This window comes from Aspergillus versicolor, assembly GCF_001890125.1.
Source record: "Aspergillus versicolor CBS 583.65 unplaced genomic scaffold ASPVEscaffold_6, whole genome shotgun sequence".
Taxonomy (NCBI): domain Eukaryota; kingdom Fungi; phylum Ascomycota; class Eurotiomycetes; order Eurotiales; family Aspergillaceae; genus Aspergillus; species Aspergillus versicolor.
In genome coordinates, this window is record NW_024467529.1 from 1246548 (window position 1) to 1263286 (window position 16739).

General features: G+C 51.7%; 6 protein-coding genes across 6 annotated transcripts; 4 read left to right on the plus strand and 2 right to left on the minus strand.

Annotated features, from left to right (window-relative positions):
* The first annotated feature begins 227 nt into the window (after nt 1-227).
* On the plus strand, nt 228-2797 carry ASPVEDRAFT_42960 (ASCC2 family CUE domain-containing protein). Its single transcript, XM_040812716.1, has one exon. The coding sequence runs from the start codon at nt 567-569 to the stop codon at nt 2667-2669; it is 2103 nt and encodes a 700-aa protein (XP_040669259.1). The 5' UTR covers nt 228-566; the 3' UTR covers nt 2670-2797.
* ASPVEDRAFT_73163 (fatty acid desaturase) lies at nt 2792-4736 on the minus strand (the record flags this gene model as incomplete). Its single annotated transcript, XM_040816191.1, has 2 exons — nt 2792-4488; nt 4549-4736. The coding sequence occupies 2 exons, from the start codon at nt 4734-4736 to the stop codon at nt 3036-3038; spliced, it is 1641 nt and encodes a 546-aa protein (XP_040669260.1). The 3' UTR covers nt 2792-3035.
* Nucleotides 4737-5090: 354 nt separating this feature from the next.
* Nucleotides 5091-7382, plus strand: ASPVEDRAFT_53881 (phosphoribomutase PRM15; the record flags this gene model as incomplete). The annotated part of the gene is made up of 9 exons (XM_040814855.1): nt 5091-5105; nt 5169-5217; nt 5254-5346; nt 5398-5717; nt 5850-5881; nt 5910-6093; nt 6140-6429; nt 6487-7163; nt 7222-7382. 9 exons carry the CDS (start codon nt 5091-5093, stop codon nt 7380-7382), a joined length of 1821 nt encoding a protein of 606 aa, XP_040669261.1.
* Nucleotides 7383-9006: 1624 nt separating this feature from the next.
* Nucleotides 9007-10775, minus strand: ASPVEDRAFT_30015 (dihydrolipoyl dehydrogenase; the record flags this gene model as incomplete). The annotated part of the gene is made up of 4 exons (XM_040810303.1): nt 9007-9846; nt 9907-10389; nt 10465-10601; nt 10643-10775. The coding sequence occupies 4 exons, from the start codon at nt 10773-10775 to the stop codon at nt 9007-9009; spliced, it is 1593 nt and encodes a 530-aa protein (XP_040669262.1).
* Nucleotides 10776-13553: 2778 nt separating this feature from the next.
* On the plus strand, nt 13554-15965 carry ASPVEDRAFT_195052 (putative MFS monosaccharide transporter; the record flags this gene model as incomplete). The annotated part of the gene is made up of 6 exons (XM_040809179.1): nt 13554-13950; nt 14001-14154; nt 14213-14604; nt 14665-14747; nt 14798-15124; nt 15198-15965. 6 exons carry the CDS (start codon nt 13554-13556, stop codon nt 15501-15503), a joined length of 1659 nt encoding a protein of 552 aa, XP_040669263.1. The 3' UTR covers nt 15504-15965.
* A 259-nt stretch (nt 15966-16224) lies between these two features.
* Nucleotides 16225-16594, plus strand: ASPVEDRAFT_134567 (translocon subunit SSS1; the record flags this gene model as incomplete). The annotated part of the gene is made up of 3 exons (XM_040807143.1): nt 16225-16309; nt 16413-16499; nt 16554-16594. The coding sequence occupies 3 exons, from the start codon at nt 16225-16227 to the stop codon at nt 16592-16594; spliced, it is 213 nt and encodes a 70-aa protein (XP_040669264.1).
* Nucleotides 16595-16739: the final 145 nt, after the last annotated feature.

Here is a 16739-nt window from a genome sequence, read left to right on the forward strand (position 1 = left end):
CGGTAAGGTGATGATGGCCGTATAAGTTGAGGGTGTCGTCGTGGAGTGGATGCGATCAAAAAGCGACTTTTTCTCATTCGGTCAATTTCTTGTGCGGGTTGAAGTCTTGGCGCTCGCCTATCTGCGAGCTAACCCGATCGGTCGGGCTTATTCAAGTTGTATTATTACGGTAATATCAATATGAGTGCCGCCTTGATGAATGTTACACCATACTCTTCACTCGAGGTAGCCGCCCAAACATATGCGGAGTCTGAAGCCCTATAGTGCTAAGGATTCACTTCATATATTGTGTGACTACTAAAAGCCTTTAATCAGACTGTCGGGGTCCTCTTCAGGCGTACCGTTGATGACTCACTGGGCTAAAGCGGCATCACAGTGGGCCGAATACGGAAAGGCGGACTTTGAACTGGATTGTCTCTCTGGCCTTACAGTGTCTGATACAACACGAGGATGAATCATTATGAGAGCGAAAGGAGAGCGATATGAAAGTGACGACCTCATCCGACATTTCTACAGCCCCTGATTTACAAATACACAACTCTTCACTTTGAACTGCTGTTCAAGTCATGGCAACGCTGCCGCCTTTAGCTCCACTCCCTCCGCCAGAGGTGCAGAGGTCCATCCCCTCCACAGAATGGGATCTTTATCTTGATGCCTGTATACTCCTTCTTGGGGCTCGATTGGAGACTTCAGAATCTGCATTCAAGAATTTGGTACCAAAAGATGCATCCGCAGTGCTTTTCTTGGTTTCATTCTACCATCAACTCGCCACATCTGGGGGGAATGCTTTCCAATCTGGAGCAAAAGCCAGAACATTGAAGAAGCTCTGCTTTCTGTTAACGAGAAGGCTTGTGCTAGAAGTTGCGGTACCGCCACCTGAGCTTTTAGGATGGACTTATCTCAGCGAAATGAGCTGTTGTTATCCCTCCAGCTCAGCGTTGAAGAAGCTCCTATCTGATGCGTGGGGTAACCATGAGGATGTAATCTCATCAAGTTTAGAGAAAGGGAAAGTGGGTATTATTGTACAGCTCTCTGCGTCTGACTCCGGCAGCGTCTTCAAAGCCGTCTCGGATATCCGGCTGTTGACTATATTGGCATCCTCGCTCCCAGCCTGTGGACATGTGCTCATGGCTGGGTCTGACTATCTGGATACTGTTGCAGAAGCATATCAAACGCAAAAGTTAGAGGATATCCGCAAGTCCCTGGTTGCCAATATATACGTTGGTTTTACCTCACTATTGAAAGGCACAAAGCCTAATCTTACTCTTCTGTTGGACCAATTGTTTGGCTTAAAAGCCGGCGTCGGCATGGGCACGCCGAGGATGAAGAAAGAGCCAACGCTCCTCTCAGACGTCATCTGCAGCTCCGACATCTTAACTCGAGTTGAACGATACCTGGCTGTGCAGCCCCAGAAACGCGGACAAGATCTCGTCTCAAGTCTACGTACATATCAATATGAGTCGAAGTCCTTTCACCACCGATATCAAAAGCCGAAGAAACGAATCGACAAAGGAAAAGGTCGAGCGTCAGATCTTCCGGCATCAGAAGAAGTTCACGCGCATAAGATGTCTCTAATCAGTCAGATCCAAGACCTCTTCCCCGACCTTGGATCGGGCTACATCGTGAGACTTCTAGACTTCTACGGCGACAATCCAGAAACAATAATCGCACACCTCCTAGACGCCTCTATCCCTCCAGAGCTCCAAGATCTAGACAGATCGGAGCAACTCCCTCCTACACCAGCAACCCGCCATGACCCGCTTCCTCCTAAGTCAACACCACCCCAATCTCCTTCAATAACAATACCAGAACCACGCAGAAACATCTTCGACAAAGACGTCGACCTCGCCGAACTTGCGCGCTCCAACGACCTTACCAACAACAACAAGAAGAACAACGCCCTACGCTTCGGCCGCGCAAACCCCTCCCTCACAGCCGACGACATGCTCGCAGATCGTAGCAACCACACCGCCAGCAAAGCAGCCATCCTCTCCGCCCTAGCAACCTTCGACTCCGACGACGACGAGCGCGACGACACCTACGACGTCGCCGACGTTGGCGGCACAGTCGACGCCACAGGCGAAGGCGCAGGTACCACAGACGAGCTAGATCTCACCCTGCTACGTGCCTATAAGGCCACGCCATCTCTATTCGCACGAGACTCGGCAACGCGCCGCTCGCAGCCGCGTGACACCCTCAAGCGCGAATCCGGACTTACCGACGAAGCACTGGAGGGGTGGGCAGTTATGATAATGCGTAATCCGAACCGTCTCGCGAAGCTGGAAAGTAAGCTTGCGCTTTCTGCGGGTGGTGGGTTCACGCCGGGAGTTGGCCTGTCTCAGCCTGAGATTCCGTCGACGTCGTATCGTCGGCCAAAGGCGGATGAGGAACCTGAGAGTGGGACCGAAGGTGAGCAGTCGGCGTCTCAGGGGCGAGGTGGCTCTTCTCGAGGTCGTGGTCGTGGCGGCGGTGCTGGTGGTGGTGGACGGGGTGGAAGGGGCCGAGGTGGTGGGAGAGGTGGTGGTCGCGGAGGCGGAGGTGCTTCTGGGGAACAGAACCCAGCTGCTTCACGACAGAGAAAGGAGGAGAATAAAGCGAGCCGGGCCAACCATAATCGACGACAGCAGAGAGCTAAGAAGGTTTCGAGAGCTGGTGGGATGGTTGGATAATCCAAAAACTCGGCAGGTTATATATAACGAGACTTTATGATTACTTTTTCCTTCCTTGTTTCGTACGTCTAGCACTGTAAATATGGGTATAGATTTCTACGAATGGACATACATTACGAACACGGTCATCATACTAGTTGTGCGTATTTAATATGGATATAATCTGCTATATTAGGGGCATTATCATAAGGACATCATATGTACATCAGCTGGATGGACTCCAAATCATCGGGCAACTGAAAAGACAACCGCGGAATTATATACTGTCTATGTAGGTCTAACTCGACAGTAAGCGAGTGGATCACGGATCGTCTGGCAAGATGTACGAAAACCACAATACATCTAGGGACAAATCATAACACGGGTCTAATGGTGATCGGAGAAAACACCCTGTTCCGCGCATGACTTCCTGCACTCTTCCAAGATCCGAACCTGCTTGGCAACATCACCGAGTTTCCCAATAACTTCCTTATTTCCGTCGGTGAAGGTGAATAGCGCATAAGGAATCCCGGTGTCGCGACAAAATTCAAGGACAAGTCTCTGAGTACGGCGCAGGTTATGTCGCGGGATACGAGGGTAGAGGTGGTGGATGGCTTGGAATTGAAGGCCACCGTGGAAAAAGTCTAGCCAGGTCGGGCAGTCAACATCCATAGTCGTGCGGAGCATCTTCTGAGGGAACGATTCGTGGACACCTAGATCTGCTGTCGACATGGCGAAGTGGGAAAGGGTAATCTGCACGTGGACAGGCGCAGTGACCATGTGGGAGATGAAAAGGAAACAGAGACGACTGCCCCATGTTGGGATAGATTTGTAGAGGACACCATATCCAAACCAGTACCAGAAGAAGATCTGACCGGCAATTTCAAACCAACGGTGCCACCATGCGGGACCCTTCCTCGGTCCCTGGCCGAGTATCAGGTATTCCCAACTCAATCGGTAGAGATTGAAGCGACCGAATAGGAGGATCGGGTAGTAAAGGTAGTGCTGGTATTTAAGCATGAAGTTGGAAAAGGCGTCGAAATCCATGATGCGGTCGTAGTATGTGCTTCGCAGATTCGTGAAGAAGCGGTGTGAAATAGCGAAGAAGGGCATATGCTCGATATCCGGATCGTGTTCTGGTTCGTTTGTCACGATGTGGTGAACGTTGTGGCTCCTTTTCCACCAACCGAGACTAAGTCCCCCAAGGTAATCGGCAACCAGCATCCCGATTGTACTGTCCACATGGTAACGGTGGGTGATGCCGATGTGACCTGCATCGTGGGCAGTAAATACCAGTTGGTGCCAGAAACATCCGAGAAGGAAGGCCGAAACCATGTACCATTCGAGGCGTAGAAATAGGTAAGACAGTCCAGCGAATAGAGTATATCGACAGGCTTCGATGAAGTAGGAGAAGTAGTTGCAATCGTAAAGTCCCTCGGCTTGGATTCGTTTATTCAGCTCGCGATATCTTTGTTTGATGTCCTCCTGCGTTTTCGTGTCCACCGAAGGATACTTGGCGGTGTCGAAGACGATTTCCTGTCGAGTCCGGGCGTCGAGGAAAGAGGGCTTCGGCTCGGATTCTTCGCTGGCAGGAGTCGAGACGGAGGACTCGGAAGATGGCGACTGTGGGCGAGCGCCCGGAGCAGCGTCTACGGCATCGAAGATGGGCGACGGGGGTTGAGACTGGCCAGAGGTATCGTCGTCCTCGCTGTAAGTGGCCTTTGGGTCGTAAGAACGGTACTTCCCGCCCTGGATGGGAGGCAAAAAGTTCACCCACGGTCCCTGGATGCGACCGATCTGGAAAGCTAACATTCGCTGGCGAGCTTCTGTGGAGTGTAACCTTTTCCGGGACACCGGTTAGGCAGCTGTGCTTTGGATGGGAGGGCAGCTGGAGACGTACGCATTGATCTCGTCGGTGGCATCCTGTCCCACCATGTGCTTGATGGACTTGTCACCTCCAGGGTGAAACGGAATCCAAGCATCGACCTTGAGAACACGGTCGTCGAAGATGAACACATGTTTCCCGTCGGCAATGAGGCCCTCGATGTAGCGGCGAGACAGAATGGCGTCCTTGCGGGAGACGGCCATGGTGGAGCTGTGCAGTTAAACTGTCGAATATAGACGGACTAGTCGTGATTCACCTCATCGTAGGAGAGCTTAATGGAACATAAAAAGGCAGGGGGGAGAGTCGGGATGCTCTGTAATCAGGCAACAGAGAGCAAAGGGGAAAGGAACGGAAAGCGGGGAGAAAAAGGTTCCAGCAGGCCAGCCGACAGGTGAAACGAGCAACAAAGTCCACATCAGACGATCGGATCCTATATCTCTCCCACCTCCCGCTATACCTGAACCAGTTATACAGAGCTCCATCTCCTTTTTAGCGTCGTCTATTCTTGGGCTTCTCTTCTCCTCCCCCTCCTTCTGCTCGCTCATCGTATGACCATCATGGCCTCCCTCGAGGTAACCCATTCAATGACCCAGCATTTGTCGTTCGCATTCCTGAGCCGCAGTCTGACTTTGTAGGATTCTCTCTCCCCGCTGATTCAGAAATGGCTCGAGTGGGACCAGGTTCGCACATATCTCCCTATGCCCGGCTCTTGACTGCCAGCTAATGTCGCGCAGGATTCCACGACTCGCTCGGAAATCGAGCAGCTTCGGGACTCGAGGCAGGCTGTTGAGCTGGAAAAGCGCCTTCGCAAGCGTGCGCACCGCCCCTCACGGCCCTGGTCGCGTTTTGGCTAATATAGAGCAGGCATCCAGTTTGGCACCGCCGGCCTGCGCGGCCGCATGGCTGCCGGTTTCTCGTGCATGAATTCTCTGACCGTGATCCAGGCATCGCAAGGCCTGGCCAAGTACTTGCGGGATAACTATGGCGACCTCACCTCGCGCGGGGTGATCATCGGCCATGACGCCCGCACGAATTCTGCCAAATTCGCGGTTTTGGCCGCCAACGCATTTATCGCACAGGAAATTCCAGTCTGGTTCTTCTCAGGGCCAGCGGTCACTCCCGTTGTGCCCTTTGCCGTGACCGATATGCGCGCTCTTGCGGGCGTCATGGTCACAGCAAGCCATGTAAGTTGCTCTCGCCGATCCCGATGGTGGGATGCCGAACCTCCAGGCTAATGACTATGCAACAGAACCCAGCGCAAGATAATGGTGAGCTCGCATGGGATCCGTGATTGTTTCTCTGCTAACTTTTCTCAGGCTACAAAGTGTCTGGTTCCACCTTCCAGCGTGTCTTTTCCCAATCCTAACATCGTTCAGTTACTTCAAAAATGGCTGCCAGATCAATTCTCCTATGGATAAAGAGATATCCGATTCGATCGAGCGGAATCTTGAACCATGGCCTAATGCCTGGACTGAGTCACCACCAACCGGTGATTACTTCCATCCGAAAGCCTACGAACAGCTACTGCCACGCTATACCACTCGAGTTTGGCATTATTCGGTACAGGACCCCATTCCAGCCCCTGGTTATATACTGATTACTTTAGAAATCCACCGTCCAACAATGGAGACACCCAAAGCCGTTTGTCTACACTCCCTTGCATGGCGTTGGAGGACTAGTGCTCCCGGACCTGTGCCGTTCATTGGGCATTACCGACTTCAGCACAGTTGCGGAACAAACGAAACCAGATCCAAGCTTCCCAACGCTACCATTCCCAAATCCTGAGGAAACCGGAGCGCTAGACCTCGCGGTGGAAACAGCAGATCGGGAAGGTAAAACCCTAATTATTGCTAACGATCCAGACGCCGACAGGTTTGCTGCTGCTGAGAAAGTTGAGTACGTAAAACACCCTCACTACTTGTTGGGTGATGTAAACTGACATCTTTAAAACAGCGGCTCTTGGTTTTTCTTTACTGGAAATCATATGGGAGCTCTTCTGGCGTCTCATCTGTTCGACTCACTTGAGAACATCGATACCGATACACGGGTTGCGGTTCTAAACTCGGCCGTCTCCTCGACAATGCTTGAGAAAATGGCAACGGCTAGGAATATCTATTTCGAAGAATCCCTAACAGGCTTCAAGTGGATGGGCAACACATCACGGAACTTAGAGGAGTCAGGATACTACGTTACATTCGCATTTGAGGAGGCCCTTGGCTACATGTTCCCCGAGGTTTGCTACGATAAAGACGGTATTACAGCGGCTATGATCTTCTTGTCGGCACAAGCACGATGGGCAACGCAGGGCCTGACCCCTTACACCAAGCTGCAGAAGTTGTTCGACGAATTTGGACATCACGAGACACTCAACAATTACTTCCGGTCGCCCAACCCTGAAACCAGTCTAGCAATGTTCGACGCAGTAAGAGCCGGCCCATTCAAATCAGAAATGAGACTAGGATCGTTCAAAATCCTTCGATGGCGAGATATGACAGAAGGCTATGACTCGGGCACACCAGACAAGAAGCCCCAGCTTCCTGCAGATAAGAGCAGTCAAATGCTGACTCTGTGGCTTGACCGCGAAGTACGATTCACAATTCGAGCATCAGGCACAGAAGCCAAGGTCAAATGTAAGTTTCTCACCAGTGGGGCACACCACAAGAAAGTTACCAATACTAACGTCCATAGACTACATCGAAAGCTGTGGCTCCTCTCGCCAGCAGGCCACAGACGCCGTCTGTGACACCCTGCGAACAGTCATTAAAGAATGGATCCAGCCGTTCGCCCCGCTATTGACATACAACGAACAGCTATCAACATCTTCAGGCCATGTTCTCCGACTTGATTAAAGCTGCTTCATGCCTAGAATTTATATATCTCCGGTTTAATAGTTACCAACAATGAATTCTGGATTGGATAGAAATTCGCGTGACCGTTTCATTTATCCGACGTAGACAAACTCCTTTGCCCGGCAGGCACATCCAAGGATATACCCAGATCAACCCAGCAAACCACTTCGCCTTGATCGTCACACAGCATCCATGCCCTTTCACCCACCAGCAGCTAAAACAGATCCCTTCCTTTATCCAGCCCCGTTAAGTGAGATATACCTTCTCCATAAATAATGTACAAAACCCACATCCCTACCCTGTCTTCAACATCTTCTCCTGTCCAGTTCACACCTCTTGTTCAACTCGTCTTGGAATGCCCGGCTGGCACAACTACAGAAGCCCCAGCCCAAGCACTGGCAGATTCAACGTCGACAGGCCCTCAACACCCCGTCGTGCAGTCCGATTCCGCAAACCAGTGATAGACTCCAAATACACCTACACGGACCCAGACTCAGACTCAGATTCCGACGCCGACACCAACAGCACCATCTCTATAGAAAGACCTCCACCAGCACTCGAATCACCAGAGCCACCAATGTATTCACGAGGCCGTAGCCGATGCAACCGTCAAAGGGGCTCGGGATGCTCTCCTGACCAGGCGTACGTATCATCTACCCACACTTCCCATGTTTAACATCAATACTAACCACTTTACTCTGTATCCAGCTGGTCAAACACCGGGTCCGAATTCACAGGACATCCACCTCCATATTCCCAGAGCCAGTCACAAGCCCACGATCACGCTCATTCCCATTCCCACTCGCACTCGCACTCGCACACCCGTTCGGGATCCGGGCTCGGGCCCGTTGAAAATGCCTCCGGCTGCAGCTGCGGTTCCGGACAGACCCGCTACAACCACGGCCACGGCCATGAACATGGGCATAGACATGGACATGCACCAAACCCACCCTCGCCGTCATCCTTGTCCTCATGCTCCTGGCCATGGTCGAGATCCTGCGCTTGCGAAGGCCAGTGGGACTGTCAGTGTCCGTGCCAGAATGACGGGCCCATAATGTCTGGGGGTCGCGGGGCTGATGCTGGAGCTGCGACTGCAACTGCAACTGCTGGGCCTGGTGGGTATGCGCGGGCGATAGCGCATGCGAGTCTGCAAGGCCAGAGCCAGAACCAGAGCCAGAGCCCCTATATGTGTCGGGAGTCTGGGTGTAGTCAGATTACTCGGGGTTTTGGAGGGGGGTGTGGGCAGCAGCCGATTAATATTTCTGTTTTTAATGGGGGTTCGTGTGAGTGCCTGTGTCGGGAGAGGTATGCTTATGGGCCGCCGTTGCCTGCTGTTGTTTTGGGGGTTGGGCGGGGTGGGGGTTGTTGTTTTAGATGAGTTAGACTGTGTCTTCCTGTTTGATAGTGTCCGGTGGATTGGAGGTGTCATTAGGTTGCAGATGGTAGGTTTGTTAATTTTACATGTAGAGGTCGCAGTAGTTCTATCATCAGTTTAAGTCTTTTTATTCATAACTTAATACAGGACGACCAACATAGGAAATATAATGATGTCAATGCTACACGAGTATTTCTAGCATGGCTAGGCTAGAGAGGTACAAAATTGTCGGGATTATGGCGGGGGGAACTAGAAGTGGATGGCCTTGGAGTAGGTGGCCATGGCGGCCTCCTTGAAGGCTTCGGAGAGGGTAGGGTGGGCGTGACACGTGCGGGCAATGTCCTCGCAAGAAGCACCATATTCGACGGCAAGAGTGGCCTCGGCGATCATCTCACCGGCGCCAGGGCCGATGATGTGCACACCGAGAATGCGGTCGGTCTCGGAATCGGCGATGAACTTGACAACACCCTCAGTGTCGAGGTTGGTCTTAGCACGAGAGTTGGCGCTGAAGGGGAAGGTACCGACGCGGTACTTGATGCCGGCTTCCTTGACCTCGCCCTCGTTCTGGCCAACCCAGGCGACTTCGGGGTGGGTGTACATAACGCTAGGGATGGCGGCGTAGTTGACGTGGCCGTAACCCTTCTTGATGTACTCGATGGCGGCAACGGCCTCCTCCTCAGCCTTGTGGGCAAGCATGGGACCGAAAGTGCAGTCACCGATAACACGGATGTGGCTGGCCTTGGTGCGGTATTCCTGGTCGATCACCAGGCGGCCCCGGTCATCCTTCTCGAGACCGGCGTTCTCAAGTCCGAGACCCTCAGTGTAAGGTCGGCGGCCGATGGCGACAAGAACGACATCAGCATCCAGGGTCTCCTCCTTGCCACCCTTGGCAGACTCCACGGAGAGCGCGATGGTAGCACCGCTGTCGTCACCCTTGGTAACCTTGGTGCCGGTCTTGAACTTGATGCCCTGCTTGCCGAGGATCTTCTGGGCCTGCTTGGCGATGTCGGCGTCCATACCGGGACCACCAATCTGGTTCAGGAACTCAACGACGGTAACCTGGGATCCGAGACGGGACCAGACGGAGGCCTTATGATAAATTAGCATCAGATAGCCAGTATAGCACAGTGGAAGCTAGAAAAAGCTTACCATCTCCAGACCAATGATACCACCACCGATAACAACCATCTTCTTAGGAACCTCCTTCAGAGAAAGAGCACCAGTGCTGGTGATGATTCTCTTCTCGTCGATGTTCAGGCCGGGGAAAGGAGTAGCCTCGCTACCAGTAGCGATGATGATGTTCTTTCCGCGGAGAGTCTGCTCACCACCCTCGAGCAGGTTGACCTTGACGGTGTTCTCGTCAACGAGCGCACCGGTACCCTTGACGTAGTCGACGCCGTTCTTCTTGAGCAGGAACTCAATACCCTTGGTCAGACCATCGACAGAGGTGTCCTTGGCGGCCATCATCTGGTCGAGGTTCAATTTGACGTCACCGACCTCGATACCGCGTTTTTTCGTGTCATGGAGGACCTGGTGGTAGAGATGGGAGTTGTTCAAAAGCGATTTCGATGGGATGCAGCCGACGTTGAGGCAGGTACCTCCGAGACGGCCACGCTTCTCGATACACACGGCCTGCGTCGGAAAGGAAATTAATCAGCGAATACTTCAACAGGGTCGATTGAGAGAGCAGAATTGCTGAAATCGCACCTTGAGACCCTCCTGGCCGGCTTTAATGGCAGCAACGTATCCAGCGACACCACCACCGATGATAACGACATCGTGTTCACCTATACCGAGCGCATCCCGTTTGTTAGCTGCTGGTGTTTCGGGAGCCCGGGGTACCTCTCCAACAGAGCTCGCAGAGGTCGGGAAAGTCGCAACTTACCGGATTCTGAGGCGTAACCGCGAGTAGAGCGTAGGATAGGGAAGTAGGGCGCGGGAACAACGTGCGAGGGGACAGGGCGAGCAGAACGGACAGCAGCCCGCGGCGTCGTCCGCGGCAGTAGACTTCGGAACATGGCGAGAAAGGTGGAAGGGAGAACGGAGAAGAGTAAAAGTGATTAAAAATAATCCAGACAATCGAACCTCCAACAAAGCAGATTAGGAGGAACGGGGAAGCGAATGGCAGGGGAGAGAGGTGATCGTTGATCGCGGAAAAAGGATGTTGAAGCTTTGAAAATGGCGCAGAGGTTCAAAACTGCCAGCAAAAGGCTGACGGGCCGGTATCGATACCGTAATTCCCGCGTATGTAATCATCCTCAACCACTCAGCGCCGGCTTGGTTCGGCTCACCGGAATAGCTCGTTCTATACAGCGAGGATATAGAGAACACGAATTAATTCAGACAGCTGGATTCACATTGTCTGTCTCGAGCAGTAGCTATTATTTGCTGCTTTTCGAATGGTGGAAGCTCTGTTCTCAACATGTATCCTCACATACAGCGATACCCGGCCACGCGGAACTCTCCGTCGAGTGGATAAGAATAAACCCAATCAGGAATCCATCGCTGCCTCAGTTTATACCGACTCTATGTGTTGAGTGAGATCTCTTCCGAATTCTGGGGATTCAGACTAAGAGCGACAATCCTGCACCAATGGCACTCCGTCTCCGACAGCAAGCTCTTTGCTTTGGGGTTCGTTGGATCTCCGCAGCCGTGAGTATCCGCGGGTAACGCAAAACAGCATTACGGTGGCTACCATCGGCGCCTCGTGCCATCGGAGTTGGGGTCTTGGAAGTTGTCGACTCCGCGGGGTCTAGAATTATTGGTTTTTGTGCCCGTGGAGTTGTGTTTTTCGTGTGTTGTTGCTTGGCTATGGCAGTTGGGTCTTGTGGTCAGTAAATATGTTTCTGAGGCCTTGGGGGAAACATGTTTTTACAATCTCGCCGCCCGAACTTCAACAGAAATCTCCTCTGTATGGTTGAGCTCAATTATAAAACGTGCCGATGTTCACGAACTTTTTATACATAGGAACTTGATAAGTAGAAGATCAGAGACAGATATTCAGCTTTTGACAAGCATTGCTCACCATTTTATTTATAATTTGCGCTACAACAGTGCCATGAAAAACATCCATACTGTGTTCTGGAGTCTATATACGGCTGTAGGCGACACTAGAATGCTGTGCCTAAAGATGCCCAGGATGGACAACACCCCAGAATTGGCTGGTGGTAAATATCCATTACGTGGCGTTGATGGTGCCAAAGGTGTTTCTCAAATGTCCAGACAATATTATGCCATCCCACGGAGCAACTTCAGTCATGACTGTGCAGCAAGCTTCCAGACATACCGTCCCAAGTCTGCAAGCCATGTCCTGGCCACATGCTGATGCCATTGAGAAGCTTTTGCCGAAAATTTTCATTTTGACCATATGCTTTCCGGATTTTTGTAAAACCCACGGCGAAAGGGTTTGACAGTGTTGCACCCAGACATGTCAAGGTGCCTTGTGTCGTGTATTTGAACAACGGTTTGGGCTGACCAAACTCCCGGCTGCGATGGGCGAGTACCGGGGGCTGATACTGAGATTTCTGCATACTGCATCAAGCATGGCTTCGCAGATTGATGGAACGTCCTGTGAGCTGCGTGGAAGCAGAGTTGTTTTTCTTCAACCCTTGAGTAGTATAGTGTCCTGATCAATTAATAAAGGGCTGTTGAAAGGCAGCCTGAATCATGTTTCGTGGGCGCCTAGATTAGTGACGGCAAGGGAAGGGCTCTTTCTTATAGAAATGCAACGGTCCGCGCCTTAGTAGGCCATCATATCTGGAAGCCTGGTAGACAATTGTTCAACTGGCTAAACCCCACCTATGTCGCGTGATGCCATTTAAAGAGAATACCGAACATGCGAGCCGTAGAAGCAACAAGCGGATAGAGAAATAGTGAAAATTATTAAATGCTGGAGGAGGGAAAGAAGAGGGAAGAATGGTCCACAGCGTCGTGAGAAACCGGGTAAATGGGCCGCCTGACCAATTTAACCGAACCTTATCAGGTCGACAGCTTTCAACTCTCAACCTTCCGACTCTACTACGTTCCCACGCTGAATGATGGATAGGGGTATAAGAATAGATTCTGACAACGAATTAATTATATTATCTGATTCTATTCTGATTGAGCTCACCATCCCTGATACTTTTCATCAACTCAAAAGGGAAAGTCGGAGGTAATCCGTGAAATTGGCCACTGCCCGCAAAATGGATCCCCAGACTCCCCCCAGGCCCCCACAGAAGCCCCCAGAGCAAAAGCCGGACAACACTCGGACAGAGATTTGCCAATCAGTCTGGGTAGACCCTTTCCCGGCATTTCGCTTCGGCCATGGCGTCCTCTGAAGATCGGACCATGAACGGCCATTTCGCCGTAGAGGCCGTCTTGGTCCCGACGGATTGCCGTTTTTCGGCTCGTGCGGCGCTTTCCCCTCCCTCAGTCTCCAAGAGTCGACGCGACTTCGCCGACAGTGGAGTTATCGTGCCATCTCATGCTTCGTGGTGGTGGAGAATCCGGGCCTCGATTGACAGTCACTTTTCCTTCTCTGTGCCTTTCACAGTCACTTTTAGCCGGGATGTAACCAAATGTGTACGGCCCGACCATGGTCTGCATGACCTCCGCGACCCTGATTTTGTCATTCGTCCCTGTCCATCGCTATGTAGACTTCGAGGTCTAAATATTTAAATACTGGTGCAACCCCACAGATGTCAACACACTTCTCCCCCGCGTGTGCTTCCCCGGCTTGTGTCAGTCTTTGCCTAGGCTTTTTCTCTTAACGTGTTTCCCCTCTCTAGTCGATACCCACACCACCTGCTGTCACCATGAGTGACAAGATATCCTCGTGGAATGTCGTCCACAAGTTCGAGAAGCGCAGTCTTCTCATTGCCATAAACTGCGTGGCCGGGCTGTCCATCCTGTTTTTCGGGTACGACCAGGGTATGATGGCTGGAGTGAATAACTCCAAGGACTATATCGACCTCATGGGTTTTGGGTACACGGAAATGAAAGACGGCCTGCCCTCTCCCGTCGTCACTGATAGCCTGCTCCAAGGCGGGATTGTCAGTGTTTATTATCTAGGCACACTTTTCGGTGCCTTGCTTGGTGGTTGGACTGGAGACAAGGTCGGTAGAATCAAGACAATTGCCTCTGGTGCACTTTGGGCCATGCTCGGAGCTGCTCTGCAATGCTCGGCCCAGAACCACAACTGGATGATTTGCGGTAAGTTATGTCTTAGCACCGTGCCTCTTTCTCTTGCTAACGGGGCTCAGCACGCTTCATCAACGGAATTGGGACTGGAATTCTCAACGCTATTGTGCCCGTGTGGGCAACCGAGACTGCAGAACATACTAGCCGTGGCCAGTTCATTGCAATTGAGTTCACCTTGAACATCTTTGGTGTTGTTCTCGCATACTGGCTTGAATTGTAAGGGACCTTTCTCAAGTTCTCGGGTCATTCAAAACGTGTCCTAACGTGGAAACAGTGGCTTATCCTTCATCGACGGCGGCGAATCCGCTTTCCGCTGGCGTTTCCCAATCGCCTTTCAGATTATCTTCTTGATTGTCTTATTCGCAGCCGTTTGGTTCTTCCCTGAATCCCCACGTTGGTTGGTCAAAGTTGGTCGCGAGCAGGAAGCGCGTTATATCCTGGGCAGGTTGCGCGGCAGCAATGATGAAGATGCCATACGAGCGGAGGCCGAGTTCCAAGATATCCTCGGCGTCGCTGAGATGGAGAAGTCCATGGGCCACAGCACCTCCTACCTTGCCATGCTATTTGGCTACAAGACTGGAAAGCTACACCTCGGCCGCCGAGTTCAGCTTGTAGTCTGGCTGCAAATTATGCAGGAGTGGGTTGGTATTGCTGGTGTTACTGTTTGTGAGTCACATTTCAATAATACTAAAAGGATCAGCTAAAGCCTAATACTGATTGCTCTAGACGCACCGACCATTTTCAGCATCGCCGGATTTGACACAGTAAAGAGTCAGTGGATCAGCGGTTTGAACAACATTTTTTACATGGTATGTCTCCAGACCAGATCACAATGCACTACTTCTTACTGACAGATCAGTTCGCGACCGTGGTCTGTGTATTTACCCTGGACCGAATTGGCCGCCGCTGGACATTGTACTGGGGAGCAACAGGCCAGGGCATCGCCATGTTCCTCGCCGGAGGTTTCTCACGTCTTTCGATCAATGCGCGTGAAGCAGGAAACGCAGCGCGGGCAGAATCATTCGGTGCTGCCGCAGCCTCTATGGTCTTCATTTTCACCGCAATCTTCGGCGCTACCTGGCTTACAACACCCTGGGTCTATCCCGCAGAAATCTACCCATTAGCCGTGCGTGCAAAGGGCAACGCCTTTGGTGTTGTAGGCTGGAGTATAGGAAACGGCTGGCTGGTGAGTGCCTCAACCCATAGTTTCAAGTATGCCCTTCATATGGATCGGTGCGCTGACATGTATATGCGTCTAGACCCTCCTCTGCCCCGTAATGTTCGGTGCCATCGGCGAAAAGACCCTGTACGTCTTCGCCGCTAGCAACGTAATCGCCATCCCAATGGTCTGGGCATTCTACCCAGAAAGCAACCAGCGAACACTAGAGGACATGGACCTACTATTCGCGGCTGATACGCCGTGGGTGTGGGATGCAGAGAAGACATTTGCCCGTCTGAAGGCCGAGAACCCGGGCTATGTTGAGACTGCGGCGCGGAAAAACAGCCTTCTGGATGAGGAGGCTGCTAAGTCGGTCACGCTGGAGCAGCGCGAGAATGCGGCCTAACGATGAGATTGCTTCCTGGTAGAATGGGGCGGAACATGTGATGTTACTAGACACGCGTATCTAGAGAGCAAAGTGAGCAGTGATCAGTGATCCTTGTCAAGGCAGTGCCCAATTTCGGCGCCAGGTTGTCCATGTGACGTTGTTGCCTCTTATTTATGAGGCTGAGTTATCTCGTATTAAACCCCGGCCAAGGCAATCGTAGGAACTAGGAAGACGTTCATGAGACTCTAGTAGTCTAGTGTACTGTGTAGGGTTGAATCATGCGGGGGAAAACGGATAAATGGAAAGCGGATAAAACCCCCGCAATCTCCGACAAACTGTGGCTGGTGTAATATCACTAGCCACACTAATATCCATCACCGAATAGCGAATACACCAGCCACATAAGTGAAGCGACAAGGCAGAGTAGTGAGGATACACAGTGAGAAATGAGAATATAAGCCAAATAAGAAAATACACTCGAGAAGACCCCTACAGCACCATAGAATAGTGAACATAAGTAGTAGAAGTGAAAAGCCTGGCGCCACACAAAAGGAAGATACGTGGCGGAATCGGAGTATATTTAATCCGAACCGCCTCCCAGCTCCCAACACCGAAAGCACAGCTGGCATTAGCATCACGACCAACGCTATCTCAAAAAACCTACCACTCCGTTCAATTCTTCTTCTCTTCCCACTACTCAATTGATTGCACTTTTCTGTTGTGTCGTGTTTTAGCCACCATGTCCGACCAAGTCCAGGAATTACTCAACATCCCCCAGGAGTTCTTGAGGGATGGCATGCAGTTTGTCAACCGCAGCCAGAAGCGTACGTCTCCTATCCCATGTGGTCTCACGCGATCATTATCATCATAACCTTGCTACTTTGTGTCTCTTGTCATTTGTCCTGGAGGAGAGCTAACGTCTCGCAGCCGACAAGCGCGAATTCATCAAGATCAGCCAGGCCGTCGGCACCGGCTTCCTGATCATGGGTTTCATCGGGTACATTGTTAAGCTGAGTATGTTGACCCCGGTTCCTGCAACTTTTCCTTGCCAGGTGCTAATTAGTTTAGTCCACATTCCCGTGAACAACGTCCTTGTCGGTGGCGCTTAATTTCCGACTTCGATACCATTATTATTGCCGGTGGTGAGAAAGGGAGTTGAGGGATCGAATTGTCGATCGGCATCATACCGGTCGGCTGGTCGATTTGGATCACCGCAACGAAAAGAATGAAGGGAGGAAAGAAGGAATTGTATAC

Bases quoted from the DNA above. Each gene is read 5' to 3' on its own strand.
- ASPVEDRAFT_42960 (XM_040812716.1), top strand. From the start codon at position 567: ATGGCAACGCTGCCGCCTTTAGCTCCACTCCCTCCGCCAGAGGTGCAG.